General features: G+C 38.7%; 1 protein-coding gene across 2 annotated transcripts in view; it reads right to left on the reverse strand.

The window, feature by feature from the left end:
- The window catches only part of OLFM3 (olfactomedin 3), a 63,142-nt gene that overhangs the window by 16,490 nt on the left and 23,932 nt on the right, over window positions 1–22,720 (reverse strand). Inside the window, exon 1 of one of the 2 annotated variants that reach the window (XM_014939398.1) lies at window positions 4,589–4,732. The exons of the other annotated variant lie outside the window; for it this stretch is intronic. Coding sequence (XP_014794884.1) covers window positions 4,589–4,717 — 129 coding nt within the window. The 5' untranslated portion in view covers window positions 4,718–4,732. Of the gene's footprint in view, window positions 1–4,588; window positions 4,733–22,720 lie in introns of those variants that run through there. 2 annotated transcript variants of the gene reach the window in all.

Genomic DNA, 22,720 nt, shown 5'->3' on the forward strand with positions numbered 1-22,720 from the left:
TATTTTTGCAATATATGTTTGCAATGAGGTTCCTCCTGGTCAATATTTATTACTCTCTTAATTAATTAGCTTGGTGGTTTCACACAGTTTTGTCATATCTTACACCTTTATAATAATTCTCTAGAAGTGTCCAGCACGCTTTATTTCCAGGGTGGATGAGAACAGTTTTCTGCTTGTGAGTCAGCACAAACTAGTTGATTTAATTCTTTGCAAAGAGATGTTATGGTTTTTCATCAGCAGAGAACAAACATGGCCTTTCAGCCTGAATGACTTTTACTTTAGACTAATGGAAACAACAAAGGCAGAAAAGAACAAATATAAAAGCCCAAAGAGAGAGCAGAGTGTATGTGACTCACGCATGGGGAATTGCCTGGGAAGCGGTTGGGGATATGGGTTAGCAGGTTTGCTCTTAAAGACGCAGCACAGAGAAAACTGGTCTCTATTGACCTCCACTGCACACACACACCCCAAAGGGAAGGGAGGCTCGCTGCAGGCTAGTGCCGGAAAGTGTCTGCTTAGTTTAGGTGAATGGGGGTCATGGCAAGCATGACCCAGTGCAGTTAAGATATTGCGCATCCTCCACTGGAACAGAATAATTCTGGAAATTCCTAACCTGTCCTTTTCTTACAGCAGCCACCACCGAGAAAGAAAAGCAAAAAATCACATTTGCTTGCAGAGCAGGCTAACGCTGCACTGCGTTTAAAGTTTGTGTGATACCTTGTGAGAGTTGGTATCTGTCTATTTAATGGGATGGTTAGAAATACTAAATATAAGAAGAACAGAAAGCAATATAATTAGGTGATTGAAAAAATTCAGGTGATGGAATTAAAACTAATGGACACAATAATTCTTTCTAATCTGTAATTTAAAGTTAATATTATGCATTATTCTTTTCTGCCGATATAGTATTGACTACTGGATTTCAAAGTACAGGTGCTAATAGATGCCACTGAAGTAATTTTGGTCTGGACACAGTTGAAATCAATTACTAGTTATATTATAAAACTGTGCTTAGTGTCAGCACAGAGACTGATTATTTAAACTGGTGAGCTTTGATATTGATGCTTTACTGGTGGCTTAGTGCAGAATAAGTTGCAGAGTTCCTCACCTCAGAAGAAGTGCAATATCTCTGTAGACTGAGGTTAGAAAAGAGCACAGACTTTTCACAACAATGACTCTTCTGAAGAAGTCATTGAAGGTAGCAATGACCTCTTCTGCCGTGGAGTTAATTGAAAAATCGAAATGGTATTCCCTTGTTTTGCAAGGAAAAACAAAGTGTCGTAACGTAGATGACTGTAAAAAGAAAACGGCTGAATTTGCTTTGGGGTTTGCTAGAAAGGCATATCCGGAGCTCAGTGCTAAATTATACTGCCTCTATGGTGTTCTTCATTTTTAGGGCAAAGGGAACCTAGCTGAATACATGGGGAATAATAAAAACTAAAGAAGATTACACCAGCAGAGACAATTTAAATTGGTTTTAAGCAGCTACTAAAATTGCAAGGTTGAACAACTGAAGCCTATCAAGGCTGGTAACCCTTGTGAAGTGTTGAGCCTACACTATTCACGCCAGTAGCATCCATGCTTCTCTGTAGAATTTATGCCCAGACGGTGTGGTCATGCAAGAGCAAGGAAACGGAATTTTTGTTGAAATTCAGGAACATAGAGCTTGTGATTATAATTCTTTCAGGACAGAAATTCTTAATATGAGTTTATGAAAAATTGTGATATTTGAGCCTTATACCTGCTACATTTAGATTGGTAGCAACCGGTTTTACCACATTCAAGTAAGTTTTCTACAGTGGAGAATGGATGAGATACCAGGATCACATGCAGTCTAAAGTAAAGCCATTATAATCCAGACTGTATTATCAAAATGTACTTATATATTCAAATGATGTCATGAGTGTCTCTTGGCTTTATCTAAGTTAAAAAAACCCCAAACTTTCTTGATTAACTTGGCAGCTATTTTCTCATGGTGCTTAGCATACAGCTTGATTTTGAAAAACTAACTGCTATTTGGGAAAATATTTCTCACAGTGAGAGACTGTCAGACACAATACAAGTGGTTATTGGCTGCTTGTGCATAAATAAATGCTCACATAGAGCTCCTACAATTTAGGCTACAGGTTCTGTGGTATTCTATGGTCCTCTGTATTTGGGCCACTAGGGTTCCTTCGTTAATTAGGATGGGTAATATGAGCGATCACAGGGAAAAACAAGCATGTGTGTGTAGGTGCAGTTTGCTTTTTTTCCCCCGTCTTTTATTTTTTCATCTTGACATTTAATCTCTACCTCAAGCAGAAGCCGCTGTGCTGTGCAGGGAAGGAGCTAGAAGGCATCAAAAAACCTTACAGAAGCTACTGAATCTACTCTTCAAATGGAGGCTCACTGCTGACAGGCCTTACTTAGTAGACAAACAAGAAAATAGCATAACAACTGGAGAATAGCAACAATAATACATTTTTCTAGTTCTTGAAAATCTGGGGAAAACAGAAGAGTCCCTACAAAGACCAATATTAATCATTGCCTTGGCAGGGTGCTGTGCTACAGACTCACTTCACTTACCACAGGAAGATTTATTTTTTCACTTTTATATATTCTGATAAAACTGCCATAGTTACTGCCATTGTTACTAGTGACAGGGTAAATGGCAGTATGTGTACTTAATATGGTTGCTTAAATATAAACAGTTTTTTCAGTTTGTGTTGCAGTTTCCATCATGGGACTGTAACCGAGCTGAAAAGAGGAGGCCATTGTCCCAGCCTCGCCTCCATGTGCAATTCTTCCAGCTGAAGGGAGGAAATTGGGAGTTTTCTTCTTTTCCCCGGTACAATATACACAATTTATGAGCAGTGTATATGCTAGGAGAGAATTTCTGGAGAAGTGCATGTGCTGCACTGTTCACTGGACAAGCTGCCAGTGGATAACTCTTGATGGCAGGTAAAAACCAGTATTCCTGAGCACCTCCAGCATGAAGTCTCTCAGCCTGTATCTAAAGTTTAGAAAAAGGTAGGAGACTTGGGGTGCTTGGTTGTATGCACAAAGACCCCTGCATGATTGAAGTGGGCTTTTTTCATTGGGTTTTGGTTTTGGGTTTTTTTTGAGTTGGCAGGTATTTTCAGGCTCAGATAATTGGGGTGTTGTATGATTGTCTCCCCAGCTCTGAAGGCACTCCTGCTATCCCTCTCGAAACACTAAATGTGCGTATAATTCCAACTCAATTGTGCAAAGAGCACTAATGAAATAATACGTAGGAGGCAATTATGTCAGCAATGCTCTGTTGTAACCAAGGGAGGGATGACAGTTTACACTACTTGGAATCTGAAACCTGTTAATATATGTAAACATATATGTGTGTGTGTGTATAAATAGATTTATATGTCTGTGTGTGTTATTATAACTAGTGTGCATCTCTTAGATACTCAGTTGCAACTTTACACTTGGATTTGTGATAGAGAACTTCATTACTTTTTAATATCATATTGCCACCAGAACTAGCATTATATACTATAGTTCAATAAGCACAAGTTACATCTAAGGAAAATAAGAGAGCTTTTCCTTTTCTTCTCAGCTTCTTGCTGCTCTAAAACACAACAGAATTGTTATGTCAATTAATTTTAAAGTAGTAATATTTAAAGTCTAAGTGCAGTGTTTTTCTGCAGTAATGTTTTTCCTGAATGCATATGTTCAGTCACTTACATGTTGATTAGTAAATTCATCAGTTTTAGTTACAACTAAAAAACTAAGTTCTGAGCATAGTGAACTACTGTACAAATAGTTAAATTTACATTTTACGTAACATACTATTATGTAAACATCTGATTGCAGTTACACAAAAAGATACACAGTGTTTTACTAAACATTTAGGAAAACAATGTTCTAGTTTAATTTATGAGTAACAGTATACTGTTCCCTCTTGTGCAATTAAAGTATTACTTTAATATTTAGGCTTCTCATGAGTAGTTAATCACAGCTGTAGGTCTTCATTAACAGAGGCTACTGTATAGAAGCATCAACCATACAAAGTGATATTTGTGTCATTTGTATGATTCTCATATCAGCCTTTCTAAAATTCTGCTACCCAACCTTTTATTTTGTTTATAACAGCCATTTATTTGCTTAACTGTACTCTAATAGAGAAAAATAGGAAAGAACCAGACCCGTTGCATATTGTAGTGAATAGCTAATATATAACCATTATTCAGACAAAAAGAAACCTACTGCTAGATATTTTTTTTTCTTAATAATGCAATACATTTTTTTGAGCAGTAAACACAGGGAAAAAAAAAGTCTAGACAAATGAAATGACATTGCTGTACTATTTTTAGCATTTTATGCTCAAGATGAAGGCATTTGTTCTTAAATATTTAAAGATGCTATTTTAAAATCTTTCCTGTCATAGTAAGACCACAACATGCTCACTAATGTGCAGTTTTATGATGCCCAAAGAGAAGCATGCATTAAGTGATGATAGGAAGATTAGTAGCTTAAAAAGAGATTTACAAAGAGGCAACAAACTAAAGCTTTTGCTGGTACTTAAATACTACTTCAGCATTAAGATGGCTTGCAACATATCAGAGCTACTTACTAGAGTATCTGAAGTGGTTATTCTGGTGGTATTTAGTCCTACCAGAGATGGGAGAGTTTGGGACATCCAGTTAGAGATCATTGCCATGGTACTAAGAACAGCACCAAGCTTCAGCAGTGGAGGACTCATTGCTGTGGAGCTAATGAGTTTTCATACTGAGTGATTATCATCCCAGTGCAGGCTGGCAGTGAGAGGCGTGACTGCAGCACACAACATCCACAGCATGAAAGGAGATCAAGCTACCCAGATTTAATCATGCATTTAAACCACTCCTATCCTTATTTGCCCTCTGTCTTTCCCCTCTTACAAATACTTATGACTATCTTATGCTGACCACTAAAGAAGCAGTCCTTTCTATGCTAATAATCATTGCAGTTTCCAGTGGGAGATGGCACAGGTGAATTACCTCTTTATAGGTGCTAGAGAGTCAATTAGCACTTAATTATTTCAGTCCTTGCAGAGTGGTATGTGTTCCTGTCTGAAATGCAAAAAGCCAATCACAAACCCAAACACAAATAACCCCCCCACTCCCCATCGCTGCTTTGGCAGAAATATCCTCAGGTCTATTTCCAGACTTGAGACCGTACTTGTCCAAGTGGATGGGGAAAGGGGAGAACCAGCAGCCTACCCATGAAAACACCAGCAACCTTTCTGAACCTTTCTTGATTTGTTGATCTCACATAAGTCAAAAACATAAGTGACATTATAATTTGCACAGCTTGTTATTAAGATATTTGTTGTTCATAAAAGAATATTGAAGGAGTAAAGATTCACATTTCTCAGTGTTCTTGTTAGTTTACAAGTTTTTATGCTGAGAGGTATTGCATTACGTGCAGGACTGGCAGACTCAGTGTATCTTCGTTGCCGTTTGGATGGGAACACAAGACAAATTGTGGGTTGCTTGATTAGGATTTTGAGACTTCTTTTGGCTCTAATCTGCTGTTAAATCTACTGTTTCCTTGTGTGGTAGAATTATCTCCAGGTTCAGGAGCAATTTCTCTTTTTTCATAGATTTAGCAAGTGTGAGGAAAAAACCAACCCAATGCACCAGAAATAAAATGGTGTAGAAATCATTGTGTCGTTGGGGTAGTTTTACTTTTTTAGAATTATTTTAAAAAGAAGAAATGCTGAGCAAAGATTTCTAACAGCAATTATTTTGGAGAGAGCTTGCTTAGAAGTTTGCAAAGAGATAGATTGCTGTATTTTTCCCGCAGGCAGTCATGGATTTTGTTTCTGAATTTACTTCCAAAAGACTGTATTTTTCTTAAGGAATTTTGGTGGTTTGTATGAAGGAAACTTGTAGTGAAACTGAGGGGAAGCGTTTTTATAGGAGTGTGTGATCATAAATGCATTTATTAAAGTTAGTAAAACCCTGCAAACTGTTTTTCAGATTCTCAGAGCACACACACCAAATTCAGGCTAGACTTTTCCAACATTCATTAAGAATTATTTCAATAAATCTCTGTAGTTTAATGAAGACGTGGAAAATCAACTTTTTAAAAAGAAATTGAAAAAACATTGAGAGCTGTTATTTAATCTTCATATAAACTAAGGAGTCTTCCAGCAATAGAATACAGAGAGAAATTCTGTGTATCCAAACATCAAATGTTTTGTGGGAGTTACACAGTAAGGTGAGCTGTGAAATATTTCCAATACTCAAACAACTGAATTCACTGAAGAGATGCATTTGAAACCAGTGAAAGAATATGTATTTGCTTATATACAGGTTCTGAATATAAGAAAAATAAGCTTCTTGCTAGTTTCTCTGTATATATAGACATTGCAGTGAAAGACCTAAATATGAAAGTGATAATCAATTATACTAAATATGTTGTAGCTATATTTACTGGTAGCATGTTGAATGAACACACTTGTTTGCGTGCTTTTTGGCTTAATTCACATTCTTTATCTCATTGATATCAAAACTTCTGGGACAAAATAACACACAAGGGCTATCTTCTCCAGAGAACTTGGGTTGCTTTCAAAATATGAACTGATAGTTGATGATGCTGATGTCTGGATAAGAAAACATGATCTTTTTGCCCAGTTCTAAAGAAAAGTATCACAGTGAAAAAATGTTGCACTGATCAGTCTCCATGATCCATTTAGCTCCTTTCTCCAGCAGTGGCCAGCAGCGGATGCTTGAAAGAGGAGTGTAAGAAGAGAACAAAGATACAGTAGTATTTTTCTTGGTGTAACCTTCCAGCAAACTGTGGTATTTACTGGGCCAGAGGTCAGAACTTTGTACTTGATAGTCTTTCATGATGTTCATGAGTTTCTCAACTAAGTTTTTAACTCATCTGTATGTTTAGGAGGCACAACATCCACTGCATGGAATTCCACAGTTTAACTATGTGTTGTGTGGAAAAACATACTTACTAGAAGTCATAATTAGATTGCAAATTTGAGAAATGCTGGTGTTCAATCCAAATCTGCAATTTTCCAATGAAAAACTTTTTTATGGAAAATGATAACCTTCATCTACTTCCAACAACCAGAATTACTTTGAGCTACTTGATAAAAAAAACCCACTTCATCAATGCATTTGAATATTGCAAATATGGTAATCAAGTCCATGAAACAACTCAGTTTTGTTAAATCTCATAACACTGTTAATATCTTTAGAGAGTCAGTGGTGACTCTATTTTCTGTTCTCTTGGCTCCAAAGAAGTCAACAGCAGCATTAGGTTTCATAAATCAGCTCTTGTTGTGGTGTCTGTGCTTACCCTCTGGAGGGTATTCTAGGGGCTTGGCCTCCTGCTTGTCTGGAGTAAGCAACTGCTGCAGTACACTGGCTCCAGCCAGGCATCAGGGTTTTCTTACCACGCATCTTTGCACTCTGGTTTTCACGGCATGTGCCACATTTCAGGCTGGTGGTACGGGGGTGTGCTGCTGGATCCAGAGCTTCAGAAGCATTCCTGTGTTTCACAGTTCTGTCATGGTAGCTGTTTTCCTCAGCATATTTTCTGTATTTTACAAGATAAATTTCATAATAGTTTGGATTGTGTAATGGTCACCATGATGTATATTTCTCTGAAGGCAGAGACCCTGTGGCAAGACCCTATGGTGTCCTGAGACTGAGAGGTTGGTCAGGCATTACCTCAGCACGATGAAGGGCATAGTGAGTGGAGGTGTTTGAGTCTTTGAAACAGAGTTCATGTTTCTGTGGAGATAGGCTCAAGGTTGTCCACTGAACACATGTGCATATTGAACGGTCCAGAATGACATCAGGAGTCAGGCTTTTTGCTGAACTGTTACACTTCATTGGCAATTCATCAATTTCCCGAGTAACTCCACTGATTACTTTCAATATGGATTAGGTAGCATTTGGCAATGTTGCATAATTGTCTAGTTTTATTGGGTTCTTCTGAAGTACCTCAGCATCCTCTCTAGACTTAACACAAAAAGGATTGTCATTCACCAGTTTTATCACCTTTTTTGTTCCTGTCTTCTTTCAGAAGTTTAATAAGCACATTAATTCCCCCAGTTCCAACACATTTCCTTTAAGTCATGATAGATTTTTTTTTTTTACCACATTGAGCTGCAGCTGTTAATATTTTTCTTCTCTTAAACATTTTCTGTTCCACAAAAGAACATAATCTGTTCCCTCCTGACTGTTTTAACCTTGGATGAAGTACATTCGAAAGACAAAAAAAGGCTTTTCTGAAGTCCAGGTGAATAATTGCTGGTGATTATCCTTAATCCAGTGTATTGTCAAATCCTGCAAAGAACACTGTTTATTTGGTTATTATGATTATTCCTAACAGATGGCATGCTGCTTGGTTCTTGTGATAGAGTATTCATTAATGTAGTTTAGAACCTAAATTTCTTACAACTAATTTACCTGCTATAGAGAAAACCCGCTGACGTGTGATACACAGTACTGCTGCTAGATACATCTTTAAAGACCGTAGCAGGAGATAATCCCCTAGTACTCCTGGCTGGTTATATAATTTAAAATTACCATATATTTGGTATCCAGATTCCTCATTGTCCTGAAGTTAGATCCCCTATAACTGCACACGGGTGTTAAAGCGTAATTTGCACAGCAGTTCAGGGCTGATGGCAGGTTTATGCGAGTCTGCTAAAGCAGCCCTAGCCCAGGCACTGACAGCAGCGTCGCTTACACTGGAAAGCTGTGAAACCATTTCTCTAGGACTGTAAGTATGTGGCAGCTGTATCCTATACTGCTGCAAATGTAATGCTAAACTTGGGTTTGTTTACATAAGCTCTACCTTCCTCCTAGACAGGAACATTACGTGCTCAGTGTAATAGTTACTATTCTGTGTATCTAATATTCCTCATTTCATGCCCCCATTTGTCAAATAGTTGCTACAGACCAGCATTGTGAGAGAAGACATCTGTGGGATTGATCTGTCTCTCAAGAGACATATCTGAAAAGACAAAGTGGAACAGGGGAAATACTGGAACTCTGCTTTGTGTTTTTATCAGATCTGTAGAAATGTCAAAAAAACTTTTCTGTCAAGGAACCAGAACTTTAGCTGTATTTTGCCATATATATCTGGGTAAAGCAAAAATTGGCAAGGAAATAGTAGAATATTTTTGTGAGAAACTAATCTAAAATTGCATATATACAAATCTTACCAGAAGCCACAGAAGCAGAAATAAAATCTTATGATCTGTGTTTCACTTCAGCACTGTGTTTTCCTCTTTTTTTTTTTTTTTTAAAAAAAAAAAGGGTCCAATTTCACATTTCTAGTCTATGATAAACCACTATGAAGTAGTTCAGAACAAGACCTAGCAAGCTACAGCATTTCTAAAATATGAACATTATTCTTTGCTAGCTTGAAATTTCTACTGGTATGATAAGTTCCTCTTTTCATCATTAACTACTCCTTAAGTCAGTAAAAGCTAAAATATTGATACAGAATGACTAGAAATGCCATATTTTGATCTTACATAGAAGTATGTGAATCTGTAACAATTTCAGTGTTGTTAGCAGAGTTACTGTATACCGGTTCTGTAATTTTCAATTATATTATAAATCATTAGGGGTATTAAAGGCAGTATTAAGGCATTAATGTGCACAAATTTATTGTTATTACATAAGAAGTTTGAGGCTCTTCTTCTAGTCTCTGATATTTACTTTGAGATCCTGTTACATTTTGATTTGGGTTAAATAAAATCTAATGTAAAAGAGAATACAGCCTAACATTACATTATCACAACTAAGGTATCTCTGTATTATAAAAATTAATTAATGTCAGTATTAGGAATATCAACAAAGCAAATGTCCTGAGAGTCAGCAATACGTGAACATACACACATAAATGCATGAAAACCATTTAATTACCTCCTGACTGGAGGAAAAGAAACAGTAATTGTAAGAAAGAGGAAATGGTGAAGTTCAGCAGCAGTCACTTAACCTTGATGTCAGCTGATTTAATGTATGTAGAAAAAATATGTCATTCCTAAATATTACTTAAAATTCAAAATCATGTTCATAGGTAAATGCTATAAAGGCTTTGCCTAGAGCCTTGCATTTTATGCAGATGGAGATCAAAGTAATTGCATACTCATGGCTCAGATGTCTTAAATAGCTTCCTTTGAAGCAGAGCAAAGTCAGGAATCTTAAATCTCACTGAGTTTGTGCTTTGACAGGTTAGGTTTAGAAAGTAAGCTCATGCATAAAAGTCAAAGCTTGCCTTTTATAGTGTTGTTCTATAGAGTTCTTTTTCTTCATGTGATATATGCTAGCGGTGACTCAGTAGTACAATGATCTAAAAAATGTATCTCAGTACATTAGTCGTATTCCTGAGCAATATTATTTATTCACATAAGGTTAATGCATGTATAAAGCAAAGTTCTCAGAATAGTAATTAAAATTCATAGAGCTCAGTTGGATTGAGCAAGTACATCTTTGCCCTTTCAGTTCAGTTCCAATTCTCTGAATTTAGAAACACTGAGAAAACATTAGCTTTTTCATATAACTCTCTGTTTTTATTCAGCAAATCCCTCTGGCTTTGGGGTGTTACTTGTGAGCAGTAATATCCAGGTTTTTTGTCAGAGCAGATTGAGAGGTATGTGCCCTTTCTAGAGAATATCCTTTCACCAGCCCACCTGGGCATTCACAGCCACATTCTTCAGCCAGGTGTCTCCACTGATAGTAAAACTAGTGAGGAAGGGATTTTTAAAGACTGTTGTTCACTACCTGCTTCTATACCAATGCCGTTGAGGTGACATTCTTTCTGAAGTGGTCTTAGCTATCTGTTGTTCATTTTTCAGGCTTTATGGAGCTTTATTTGAAAGAAGGAAGACATTGTTCTTAGAGAGCATTTTCATGGGGTTTTTTGCCACCTATTCTCTTGTGTTCAGCTGTTAACAGTTCCCAAGTGTACAGAGTAACAAAATAGTGTGTCTACAGTGGGCTTATTTCAAGATGAGAATTGCCTGAAACTAGAAGCAGGCTGGCTGGTGTGCTTTAGGAAAGTTTGCAGTTAATTGAAACAGCTGGGCAAAATAAATGGGTGGGGAAGGGCTAACTGAAATGAAAACAAAAACTTCTTCCGTTGATTTCCTGCCATTTTAATTTTCAGTAACATTTGTATCAGATACTCAGTAAAACCTCATAAGCTTTTCCCTCAAATATGTGATATGATGATAGATCTAATGGCAGAAAAAGAGTTTAGGAAGATCACCCCTTCATGTTCTGTCCTCATTATTTCTCTGGGTGATCAAGGTTATTCATGGTTACTGAAAAAGCATATTTTCTGAACTATAGAGATATCTATTTAGTGAAGAATGACTAAATATTTTGCAGAGTCTTTTTTGATTCAACAGAGGCTGGGAATCTGCATGCTTTTGCAGGATCCTGGTATCCCTCCACTTGCTATCAACATTCCCATAATGGCAGGGTGTGATGTTGGATGGTTCTGTGTCTGGGATTGGTTGGGCATTGCACGGTACTGCCGTTTCCATGTTCTTTTGAAAACTGCATGGATTGGATATAAGGATTTATGCATAATTCCTCCTGGAGTAATCCTCATGTTTAAGGTTTTTAACCATGTTTAATTTTTTTTTTTTTCAATCCTCAAAATACATATTATTCTGTTGATGGAGGATGAGGCAGGTGAGCTGGCTTTCATTGAGGATAAATTTAAAAAGAAACTTGGTTCTTCTAAGATGTCTAGAAGCTGAAATTCACCATAAATTTTGATCATATATACTTCTGGAGTAGAGCTTGAGCCATGAAAATCAGTGAATTCTGTTGAAATTTAATAAAATAAGTGGTTTTAGTGCTTACTGAAAAATCCTCAAAAAACAAGATTTTGTGAATGTGTCTCATTGCAAGTGAATCTATTTATAATGTATACTGTTTCTCAATGCCATTCTGGAAGGACTAGTTTACTTCAAAGCAGAGATGAAAGCATACAAGGAACATAAGTGAATATTGAGAAAATTCCACATGTGATCTTTCCTACAAGACAGAATGCTATGGTCAAATTCCAGTAGAGTTAGCTATGTTCTGTCTAGCAAAATGCTTCCTGTGGTTTCAGTTGGCTACTGTAATCTGTTCTAAATTCATTTTAAAGGATTCAATTGCTCTTTTTTATGAAGCTTCCCCTTTTCCCTGGTGTGTTTTTTTTTTCCTTACTGAGATTATCAAAACACATGTGTAAGGCTCTGGGTGGCTGAGCAAGGGCCATCCTTGCGAGGGATGGGTGCTGCCCTCTGCATGGTGCTAAGGGCTGGCATGCTGATAGGAACTGAAGCTCTTCATGGATAAGGGATTTGGGTGTTTCAAAAGACTTTGGGTCTTTTGAAAGACCAAAGTTCTGTTCCCAGCCCCTAGTGATTATTTGAAGCCTAATAAAATTACCTGCAAGTTGCAGGCAAGATGCTCTTCCTGTTAAGGGGTGTGACTTGCCATTCTGCTGCTTAAGCAGTGTAATGCAGAAATAATTATGAGTATACAGTTATTTTCTGTATCTTACAGATGTTTGTCCCAGCCAAGTGAAAATTTTGTTCTGAGTTTTGTCTTGCATTAGTGTGTTTCTAGCCAAGGTTCAGATCTTCTGGCATTGAATATACTGCCAACTACACATTGACTTTTTTAAAACACCAAGAGGTTAAACCATAAAAGTAAAAACTGTTAACATGAAACCAGAAAAAAAGGGATACGTCTTAGCCAATTTGTCAAAATGCTGGTAGTGTTAAGGCAATTAAATGGCAATAAGAAAGCACTGAGAACCATAATTGTTAGCCTTGGAAATCAGTTTCTAAATTTATAAATTGGATAAAAAGATTTAAAATCTATAAAAAGTGAGATGGTTTCACAGAAATAGAAAGATGCTGAAGAAAATATCACAGAGCTCAAATGTGGGAAGCTGAAGCAACTGCATTTCACATACACTACTTTTTTATTAACTTCTTGCTTTTGATGGACTAGCAAATTGTTGTTTATTTGTTTTCTTATGAATATAACACATAGTCAATCAGTCACAAATAAGGAGAAGGTGGCCTTTTATGACACTGCCAAATGCTGGGTGGACAAGAGTAGAACAACAGATGTTGTCTACCTGGACTTATGCAAAGTGTTTGACACTGTCCTGCATGACATCCTGGTCTCAAAATTAGAAACTAATGGATTCGATGGATGGACCACTTGGTGGATAAGGATCTGGCTGGACGGCCGCACCCAAAGGGTTGTGGTCAATGGCTCAATGTCCAATTGGCGGCCAGTGACAAGTGGTGTTCCTCAGGGTTCCGTACTGGGACCAGTGCTGTTCAACATCTTTGTTGGAGACATGGACAGTGGGATAGAGAGCACCCTCAGCAAGTTTGCCGATGACACCAAACTCGGTGGTGTGGTTGACACGCTGGAGGGAAGAGATGCCATCCAGAGGGACCTGGACAGGCTTGAGAGGTGGGCTTGTGCAAATCGCATGAAGTTTAATCAAGCCAAGTCCAGGGTCCTGCACCTGGGATGTGGCAACCCCAGGCACAAATGCAGGTTGGGCGGAGAAGGGCTAGAGAGCAGCCCTGAGGAGAAGGACTTGGGGGTGTTGGTGGATGAGAAGCTTAACATGAGCTGGCAATGTGCACTGGCAGCCCAGAAAGCCAACTGCATCCTGGGCTGCATCAAGAGAAGTGTGGCCAGCAGGTCACGGGAGGTGATTCTGTCCCTCTACTCTGCACTTGTGAGACCCCACCTGGAGTACTGTGTCCAGCTTTGGAGTCCTCAACACAGGAAGGACATGGATCTGCTGGAGTGGGTCCAGCAGAGGGCCATGAAGATGATCAGAGGGATGGAGCATCTCCCCTGTTGAGGACAGGCTGAGAGAGCTGGGGTTGTTCAGCCTGGAGAAGAGAAGGCTCTGGGGAGACCTTATAGCAGCCTTTCAATATCTGAAGGGAGCCTATAGGAGAGCCAGAGAGGGACTCTTTGTCAGGAAATGTAGTGATAGGAGAAGGGGTAATGGTTTTAAATTGGAAGAGGGGAGATTTAGATTAGATACTGGAAAGAAATTCTTTCCTGTGAGGGTGGTGAGGCACTGGAACAGGTTGCCCAGTGAGGTCGTGGATGCTCCATCCCAGGCCAGGCTGGATGGGGCTTTGGACAACCTGCTCTAGTGGGAGGTGTCCCTGCCCATGGCAGGGGGGTTGGAACTAGATGATCTTTAAGCTCCCTTCCAACCCAAACCATTCTATGATTCTAAAAGTGATTCCAGATGGAACCCACCTCAGGCAGTGCTTAGGGAAAATATTTGTCTTTTTGGGGGGCCAGATGGGATGCTGTAGGGCTATTTGCAAGAATTAGGTGGTGTTTTTCTTTTATGTAACATATAATGCGGGAAAAAAGAAAAGGTGTAAATATATTCTCTAGATTGAAAAGATGGCTGCTGTAGGGAAATGCCTGCTGCCTGTGTTCTTATTTCTCATAAGCCTTCTCACAAGTCAAAGGGAAGGGTCAAAGGAGCAAGGAAAGCAGAAATATTACTGCATGACTTTATCAGCGTGAAGTCAGTAATAACAAGAAAACTTGCCTAATGGATAGACACTAACACATAATTTTAAATAAGTTGGCTTTGTCGATAGAAAGAAAACCCAATAAACCAATAATTAGCTTTTTGCAGCTTCTCTCCTATTTATACTGTTTAGGAAACAGACTTCTGAAGATTTTAAATCTGATGCAAAGGATGACCACTTGAGGCTAAAGACTGTTAATACTCTTCTAAATTATCTCTATTGGGAGCTCTTTTTCTTTTACTACCACGTGCACGTTCTACAGATAATAGAAATAATTTCCTGAAGGGCACTTCAACAAAACTCAGCCTGAATCTATTCCATGTTTTCCTAGAAGAATTTAAGTGAAGTTTTGAAATAAAATGCTAAATTTTAGCTCTGGAGTAACTTAATTAAATGAGAGTCACTTTGCAAATGCTTTTTGCTCATTACAGTCAAATAATCAAAAGCAGTTTAAAGTCAAAGCATGACTTGCATGATTTGCAGAAGAGGTATATTACAATTCTTTTGGTTTGAATAGATTCATTTCTATTGATTCATTGTTCAGTGTACTAAGGATGCAGATGAGTTATTTCATGAGTTAAAGGGAAACTCAGTAGATAATGACATGCATATTTTTTCATCTGTAGTATGATGAATTAAAAATATTGTGATAAATTTAATATTTTAAACTTATCACTGGAGATTTTTTAAAATTACTTTCATACAAAAAGAAACGTTTCTGAATGTTTTCTTTTAATTAGTTGTTAATATGATAAAGAGACAAGTCCCTAGGTTGCAAATGACTTTTTGATCCACAGAAAGCTTGTCAATCAAGTCACTTTACATAAATTAAATAGTTTATTAGTAACAGGAATTGATATTTTGGGCTGAACACCAAATTATCTTTTAAAGGGGTTTAGAATAAATACTAGCTTAAACACTTCCATTTTTTTTTATTTTTTATTTTTTTTCAAAAATTGATAGGGACTTGAAAAATACTTACTTTGTTGTTTAACAGGGTACTGGCTATAGCCATACTCTAAAAGCAAAACAGCCTATGGGAATGATCTAGAGCCTGGGAAAGCAGATTACAAAAGCAGTTAAGTGGGGACATTCAAGCAATCTTGTTTTATCCTGAAATCTAACTGAATGTTTTGCTGCTGGCAGTTTTTTGTGTTTATTTATTGTTATGATACATGTCTGAGCTGTACAGAAGCAGCTGTTTGCAGTTCTTGTGTGTTTTTGATTCTTCAGAACTCATGGTTATGGTTTTTTTTAAGCGATATAAATTTCCAAACTTTTCCTTTAGCAAACTGTTTTCTTTAACCATTAGTTTAATACATGATATGACCTCTTCCTAAAAATTTTATGTGGCTTATGTACATACATGAATGAAGAACACTGCCTTAACATATATTAGTTTTCTGTGCTACAGTTTCCCTTCTGGGTTTAGAACAGTTGATTTCAAATTAGATTCCCAGATCTGGATCTCTTTTCAGAACTCTGTAATCTGGCTCCAGGTTTTCCATCTTTCTTTGCATGGTCAAATACTTTCATAGGAGTTGTAGCTTGAGGATATCTGTATTAAGAAATTGAGGTATCGGACTATAGACTTAGATTTGCTACAGTCCAAGACTTCCTAGCATGGACTTTCCTAGTAGTTCCTTGAGGGTATAATTGATTGCCTATAAGTAAATTTTGTACTGTACAGTATGTTTAGAACAGATAGCAAACCACAAAGCAGTGTCCTAAGCAGTGTTCCTTGATGACTTTTATTCCTGCTATGAATTCCCAGATGTATGGGAAATGTCACGGCTATAAATCTCTTGAGCTGATAGCAGCCCTAGAGAAACACAAAATATATTGGTTTTGTAAATATTTCTTTCAAAACATACATCTTATATATAAATGAGTTCATTTCTGTGATGCTGTCCTTTCTCAATGCATATTGTTAACTTGAAATATACAGTAAATGAAATGGAGGTAAAGGTAAGGCCCAGGCAAGCTGCTTCAAGTGATTTAAGATAACAATGGCTTGATCATGATTACAGAAGAAAGTATGTCTGACTCCTGCAGCCTTGAGTGGAGTACTTCTCTCAAGCCTGAAATGTGGGATCGTAGATGTTTCTACCCTGAATACATCAGAGCAAGAAGGCAGAGTGAAGGAGTCAGGAAAAGACTGGTTTACATAGAAGATGAGAAGCTTCAGCTTTTACCTCAGCTGCATTGTGCTCTAGAGATAAAGCTGGAAAGCTAAGATTGAGTGTATAAAGGTTACAAATGCTATCTAGATATAAACATTTAATTTTTTTATTCTTCCTCTTTGCACTTTTGGGCTTTGGAAGAACGAGTGTTTAATTCAGAAGATCTTGTTCCTGTGTTACTGCAAGTTTATGTTGTCCTGGACATGGCAAGAGTGCTAGAATCTAGTGAAACCAGTATGGGAATGAAGGCTGGGAATCAGGAAGCGCAAGAGATTCACAAGAAGGGTAAAATCTGTTGCTTTGACTCAAAAGTGAGGTACTAGAAGTAAGATGCATTAGGAGGGAGCAAATGGAGTCTAGTGCAGCTTGCTTGGCAGTTAAAAGAATGTAGTTATAATAGCTTTTTAGTGGGGTGGAAAGATCCAATTTCCCTGAAGACCAATCTGGCTTAGCAATGCAGACTTTCTGACTTCATATTCTAATACTTACTTCACAAGATGCCTCATTTCTTCTTATGTAATGAATTGGAAACAACATTGTTTCAGAGCACAAAATGCAAGTGGTGCTCCATTAGACAAAACAATTCTCCATGAACTTACCAAATAGAAAAAGAAAGAAAACTGCAGTCTATATGTGAAAAAATTCAAATTTTAGATATTAGATACCTGCAGAGAAGATAATAAAACTTATTACCCATCCCTGAGACAGTCTGGAGAAAACAGTGTGGCTAAGATGACCACACAGGCCCTTAAAAAATGAAATAGAAACTGAAAGGGCTGACAGTTGGAAATATCAGTATCTTGCAAGAGAAAAGCACCCCTGAAGGAGAATGTAGCTTATCAGATATTGAAGGACAGATGATAAATTTTGTATTACTTAAAAATGTTACTTATGCCAAAGGCATATGAACTGCAATGTAGCTATAACATAGTATACTGTTTTATGCATTATGAATGTAACCATTTGGATAAAAGCCTACTAGAATTCTATCCTGACAGTTATGTTCCTACGAAAAGTCAGTCTTTAGTAATGATGAAGAATCGAAGGCAATTCACAATCTTTGTTCATACTGTTATTTAAGCTTTCTGGGTTGGGAAACAGTTGTCTGCAATCTATTGTAAAAGAGGAAAAAAGCAAAAATACTACATGGTCTAATACTTACAAGATTAAATGAGAAATTAGGGAAGAAGAAGGAAATACACTTATGCAAATAAAAATAAAAGATTAAACCAGAAGAAAATGTATGCAGTAACAGAATAACCTGAGATTTAATAGATAATAGATAATCTCAGACTAGGGACAGTCAAAGTAAAGAAGTAAGAGAGGTAGTGAGTATTTGGGTTTACTACAATCAGTCTGGAACATTATTATAGAAAGCTGAATGAGGTAATGTTCTTTATTCCTTATTCTATAGTGACCCTTTTAAATAATAATTTTCCTCAGTCTAATATGGTGTTCCTACTAGGTAATATGCTAACAATCTACCGAAAGAAAACTGCCGTGCTGAAAATCAAACTCTTTCACAGGAAGAATGAAACAAAAGAGTAAGAACTAAGGCTGACATAATTCAAGACACAGATGCTTTCTGGTTTCTTTTAGGATGCTTTAGGACTCTGTAGCTGTCTTGTGCTGGCTGAGAAAGGACGTCTTCGCATGAAGAGATCTCTGGGTTATATGACTCTCTTGCTCGGTGTCTTCCTGGCCCTCTGAGACAATCACTTGTTGGCATCACAGGCTTCAGTCAGCTCTGATTTATGTTATGATGAGCAGGTTCTCCTGGCAACACCAAGACTGCAGGTAATGCAAGTGATTTATGATCATGTTAGCCCTTCTCCTCTGGTCTTTTACTGAATACATGCGAGCGGTTCCTGAAACGTGAACCTGTAATCTTTAGGAAATTGCAGCAGAAGCAGGAGGCTTTAGTACTAAGATAGCTTTAAAGGAAAAGGATTGGTGTGTTACTGTTTCTTCTGAATTGTTTATCGATAGTAAAGGAGTGTGCATGTATCACTAAAAATCTTGTATGCAGTGGTGCTTTTTGATGATTTTTATTCCATGCATGAATTAGTTACACTAACCAAGTCTGATTTAGTAATAGTGAAACACAAAGGAATGTACTTATGAGTAAAAATTCCTATGAGTAGTACCCCATGAAACGTCTTTCCAGCCAACAACTGGGGAGAATTTCCTGCTACAAGTTCACTATTTAATCAATGAAATTATGAAATAAAACCTATTTCACCTTATGGAACCACTGATTGTTACTTCAACACTTATTTTTTCCTGCTTATGCTATAGATTCATGGATATCCTGTAATTATAGGAATATGCATAGGAATGCGAATATAGGTTCTGTCTCTGCTCTTGAAATAATATTTAAATTATTGGCTACTCAAAGAAATTGGAAAAAAACACTTAGAGTTGAGGGAACCATACTGCAGCTTTTTAGAGTTTTGTAAAATGTAATATGAATTTCTAAAAATGTGTCATCATTTCAATCAATTAGTGTGTTGGTACTCTCAATGTTAAATGATCAAATAGCTTTGACTTAATGATATTTAATTGTGTTTTGGTTCTGACCAAGACCTCGCACAGCACTGTAGGAGGGAAGATGAATCAGTGAGAATGGCTGAGGTAGTTTTAAAACAAGTAACATTCTCTTAGTTTAAATATAAGTACTCTAAGAGACTTTTCTGGGAAACGGAAAGTCACCACTTCATACTGTGTTTTTAAAAAAACACTGTATAAGCTATCTTCTTTTGTAATTGAGGCAACACTAACATAGAAATTAATGAATTGGAAGTGACTTAAAGCCTAAAGGGAACATAAGGCATGCCAGTTATGTTCAGAATAACATTCTTGAACTTCAGGCCACATGTAATTTGTGACACTTTTCACAGTGATCACTTTTTTCCTTTCTTTTCCGTAGCACAGTATTTTAGATCTGCTCAGTCCCAACTGCACATTCCATCAGATAGCCCAATGTGTAGTTACAAGTTATGACTGAGAACTCTGTAATGCTTAGATGATAAATTCAGTAAGTGATTTTGAAGACTTCAGAGCAAAAGGGAAGAGCTGAATGGCTTGAAGTTAGTTTGAGACAAATTTGTTCATTTCCCATTTAAGAAAAAAGGTCTTATGACATCTTCTGTCAGCATAAAGCACTCAAAGGTAATTAATTTCAACTGTATTTCTACAATGATGCAGGGCTGAGAGTTTATGATGCAAGTATGTTAAATCATTCAGTTTTGGAGGAATAGATTGAATGTCTTTTTGAGCTTCAACCTATAGTTTATTTTATGTGGTTCTGTGATAATTGTGATGAAAGTAGGGAGCGCAAGATTTGTTTCTGGGTGGAGGGAGTGAACTGGGAAGAAGAGTTTCTCAAGTACCCGAAAGACTTTTCCACTGTTCATATGAGATTAAAGGGAGGAAAAATTCCCCAAAATGCTATTAAAATGAGCGATGTTCTTAGAGGGCAGCAGAGAGACAGAAAGTGAGCTCTTCTGATACAGCTGAGAAACCAAATCACAGAAGTCAGAAACCATAAAGTAGGCTCTGGTCTACTAAAAACAGTCAAACAGAGCAATTGCTATCTTAGTATAGATAAGCTAGCTATGCCTTTCAGCTTCTCCTTAATTTGATATATTTTTAATGTTTTTTAAGACACTGGTTCATGTATATCTTTTCCAGCAGATGCTGGAAAAATAACACAGCAGAGAGCAGGCAGGCTAGGAGGTTCCTTGAGTGTATGGAAGATAACTTCCTGACACAACTGGTAGGTGAGCCGACCAGGGGAGGTGCCTCGCTAGGCCTGCTTTTCACAAAGAGGGGCTAGTGGGAGATGTGGAGGTCAGAGGCCATCTTGGGCTTAGCGATCATGAAATGGTTAAGTTTTCAATTCTCAGTGAGGTAAGGAAGAGGGTTAGCAAAACCTCCACCTTGGGCTTCCGAAGGGCAGACTTTAGCCTGTTCAGATTGCTGGTTGGGAGAGTCCCTTGAGAGATAATCCTGCGGGGCAAAGGGGTCCAGGAAGGCTGGACGCTCTTCAAGAAGGAAATCCGAAAGGCCCAGGAGCAGGCTGTCCCCATGAGGCGCAAAATTAAAGGGCAGGGAAAATGGCTGGCCTGGATGAATAAAGAGCTCTTGATGGGACTTAAGAAAAAAAGGAGGGTTTACCACCTTTGGATGAGGGGACAGGCAACTCAGGAGGAGTACAGAGATCTTGTTAGGTTATACAGAGAAAAAATTAGGAAGGCAAAAGCCCAGCTGGAACTCAACCTGGCCACCAATATAAGGGACAACAAAAAAAGTTTCTATAAATACATCAACAAAAAGAGAGTCAGGGAGAATGTCCATCCCTTACTGGATGAGGGGGGAAACATTGCGACCAAGGATGAGGAGAAGGCTGAGATACTTAATGCCTTCTTTGCCACTGTCTTTGTCAGACCAGCTATCTCCAGGGTATTCAGCCTCCTGGGCTGCAAGATAAGGATGGTGAGCAGAACAACTCCCCTGTAATCCAGAATGAAGTAGTTAATGATTTGCTTATGCACCTGGACACGCATAAGTCTATGGGCCCGGATGGAATTCACCCAAGGGTACTCAGGGAGCTGGCAGGAGAGCTCACCAGGCTTCTCTCCATTATCTATCAACAATCCTGGGCAACAGGAGAGGTACCAGATGACTGGAGGGTGGCCAATGTGACGTCCATCTACAAGAAGGGCCGGAAGGAGGATCCGGGAAACTATAGGCCTATCAGCCTGACCTCGGTACCAGGAAAGATCATGGAGAGGATCATCTTGGGAGAGCTCTCATGGCAACTGCAGGGCAGGCAAGGGATCAGGGCCACCCAGCATGGGTTCATGAAAGGGAGGTCCTGCTTAACCAACTTGATCTCTTTCTATGACAGCGTGACCCGCTTTCTTGATGAGGGGAAGGTTGTGGACATTGTCTACCTGGACTTTGGTAAGGCCTTTGACACTGTCCCCCACAGCATTCTCCTGGAGTAACTGGCGAATCATGGCATAGACAAGTGTAATTGATCTGCTTGAGGGTTGGAAGGCTATACAGAGAGATCTGGACAGACTGGATCAACGGGCCAAGGCCAATGGGATGAGGTTTAATAAGGCCAAGTTGCCGGGTCCTGCATTTCAGTCACAACAACCCCAGGCAACGCTACAGGCTTGGGGCAGAGTGGCTAGAAAGCTGCCCAGTGGAAAAGGACCTGGGAGTGTTGGTGGACAGCCAGCTTAACATGAGCCAGTGGTGTGCCCAGGAGGCCAAGAGGGCCAATGGCAGCGTGACCCGCTTTCTTGATGAGGGGAAGGTTGTGGACATTGTCTACCTGGACTTTGGTAAGGCCTTTGACACTGTCCCCCACAGCATTCTCCTGGAGTAACTGGCGAATCATGGCATAGACAAGTGTAATTGATCTGCTTGAGGGTTGGAAGGCTATACAGAGAGATCTGGACAGACTGGATCAACGGGCCAAGGCCAATGGGATGAGGTTTAATAAGGCCAAGTTGCCGGGTCCTGCATTTCAGTCACAACAACCCCAGGCAACGCTACAGGCTTGGGGCAGAGTGGCTAGAAAGCTGCCCAGTGGAAAAGGACCTGGGAGTGTTGGTGGACAGCCAGCTTAACATGAGCCAGTGGTGTGCCCAGGAGGCCAAGAGGGCCAATGGCATCCTGGCCTGTATCAGGAATAGTGTGGCCAGCAGGAGTAGGGGAGTCATCATGCCTCTGTACGTGGCACCAATGAGGCCTCACCTTGAGTGCTGTGTTCAGTTTTGGGCCCCTCACTACAGGAAGGACATTGAAGTGCTGGAGCATGTCCAGAGGAGAGCCACCAAGCTGGTGAGGGGTCTGGAGAACAAATCATACGAGGAGAGGCTGAGGGAACCAGGCATGTTTAGTTTGGAGGAGGCTGAGGGGAGACCTCATTGACCTCTACAAC

Source organism: Calidris pugnax, unplaced genomic scaffold (assembly GCF_001431845.1).
Source record: "Calidris pugnax isolate Ruff unplaced genomic scaffold, ASM143184v1 scaffold18, whole genome shotgun sequence".
NCBI lineage: Eukaryota > Metazoa > Chordata > Aves > Charadriiformes > Scolopacidae > Calidris > Calidris pugnax.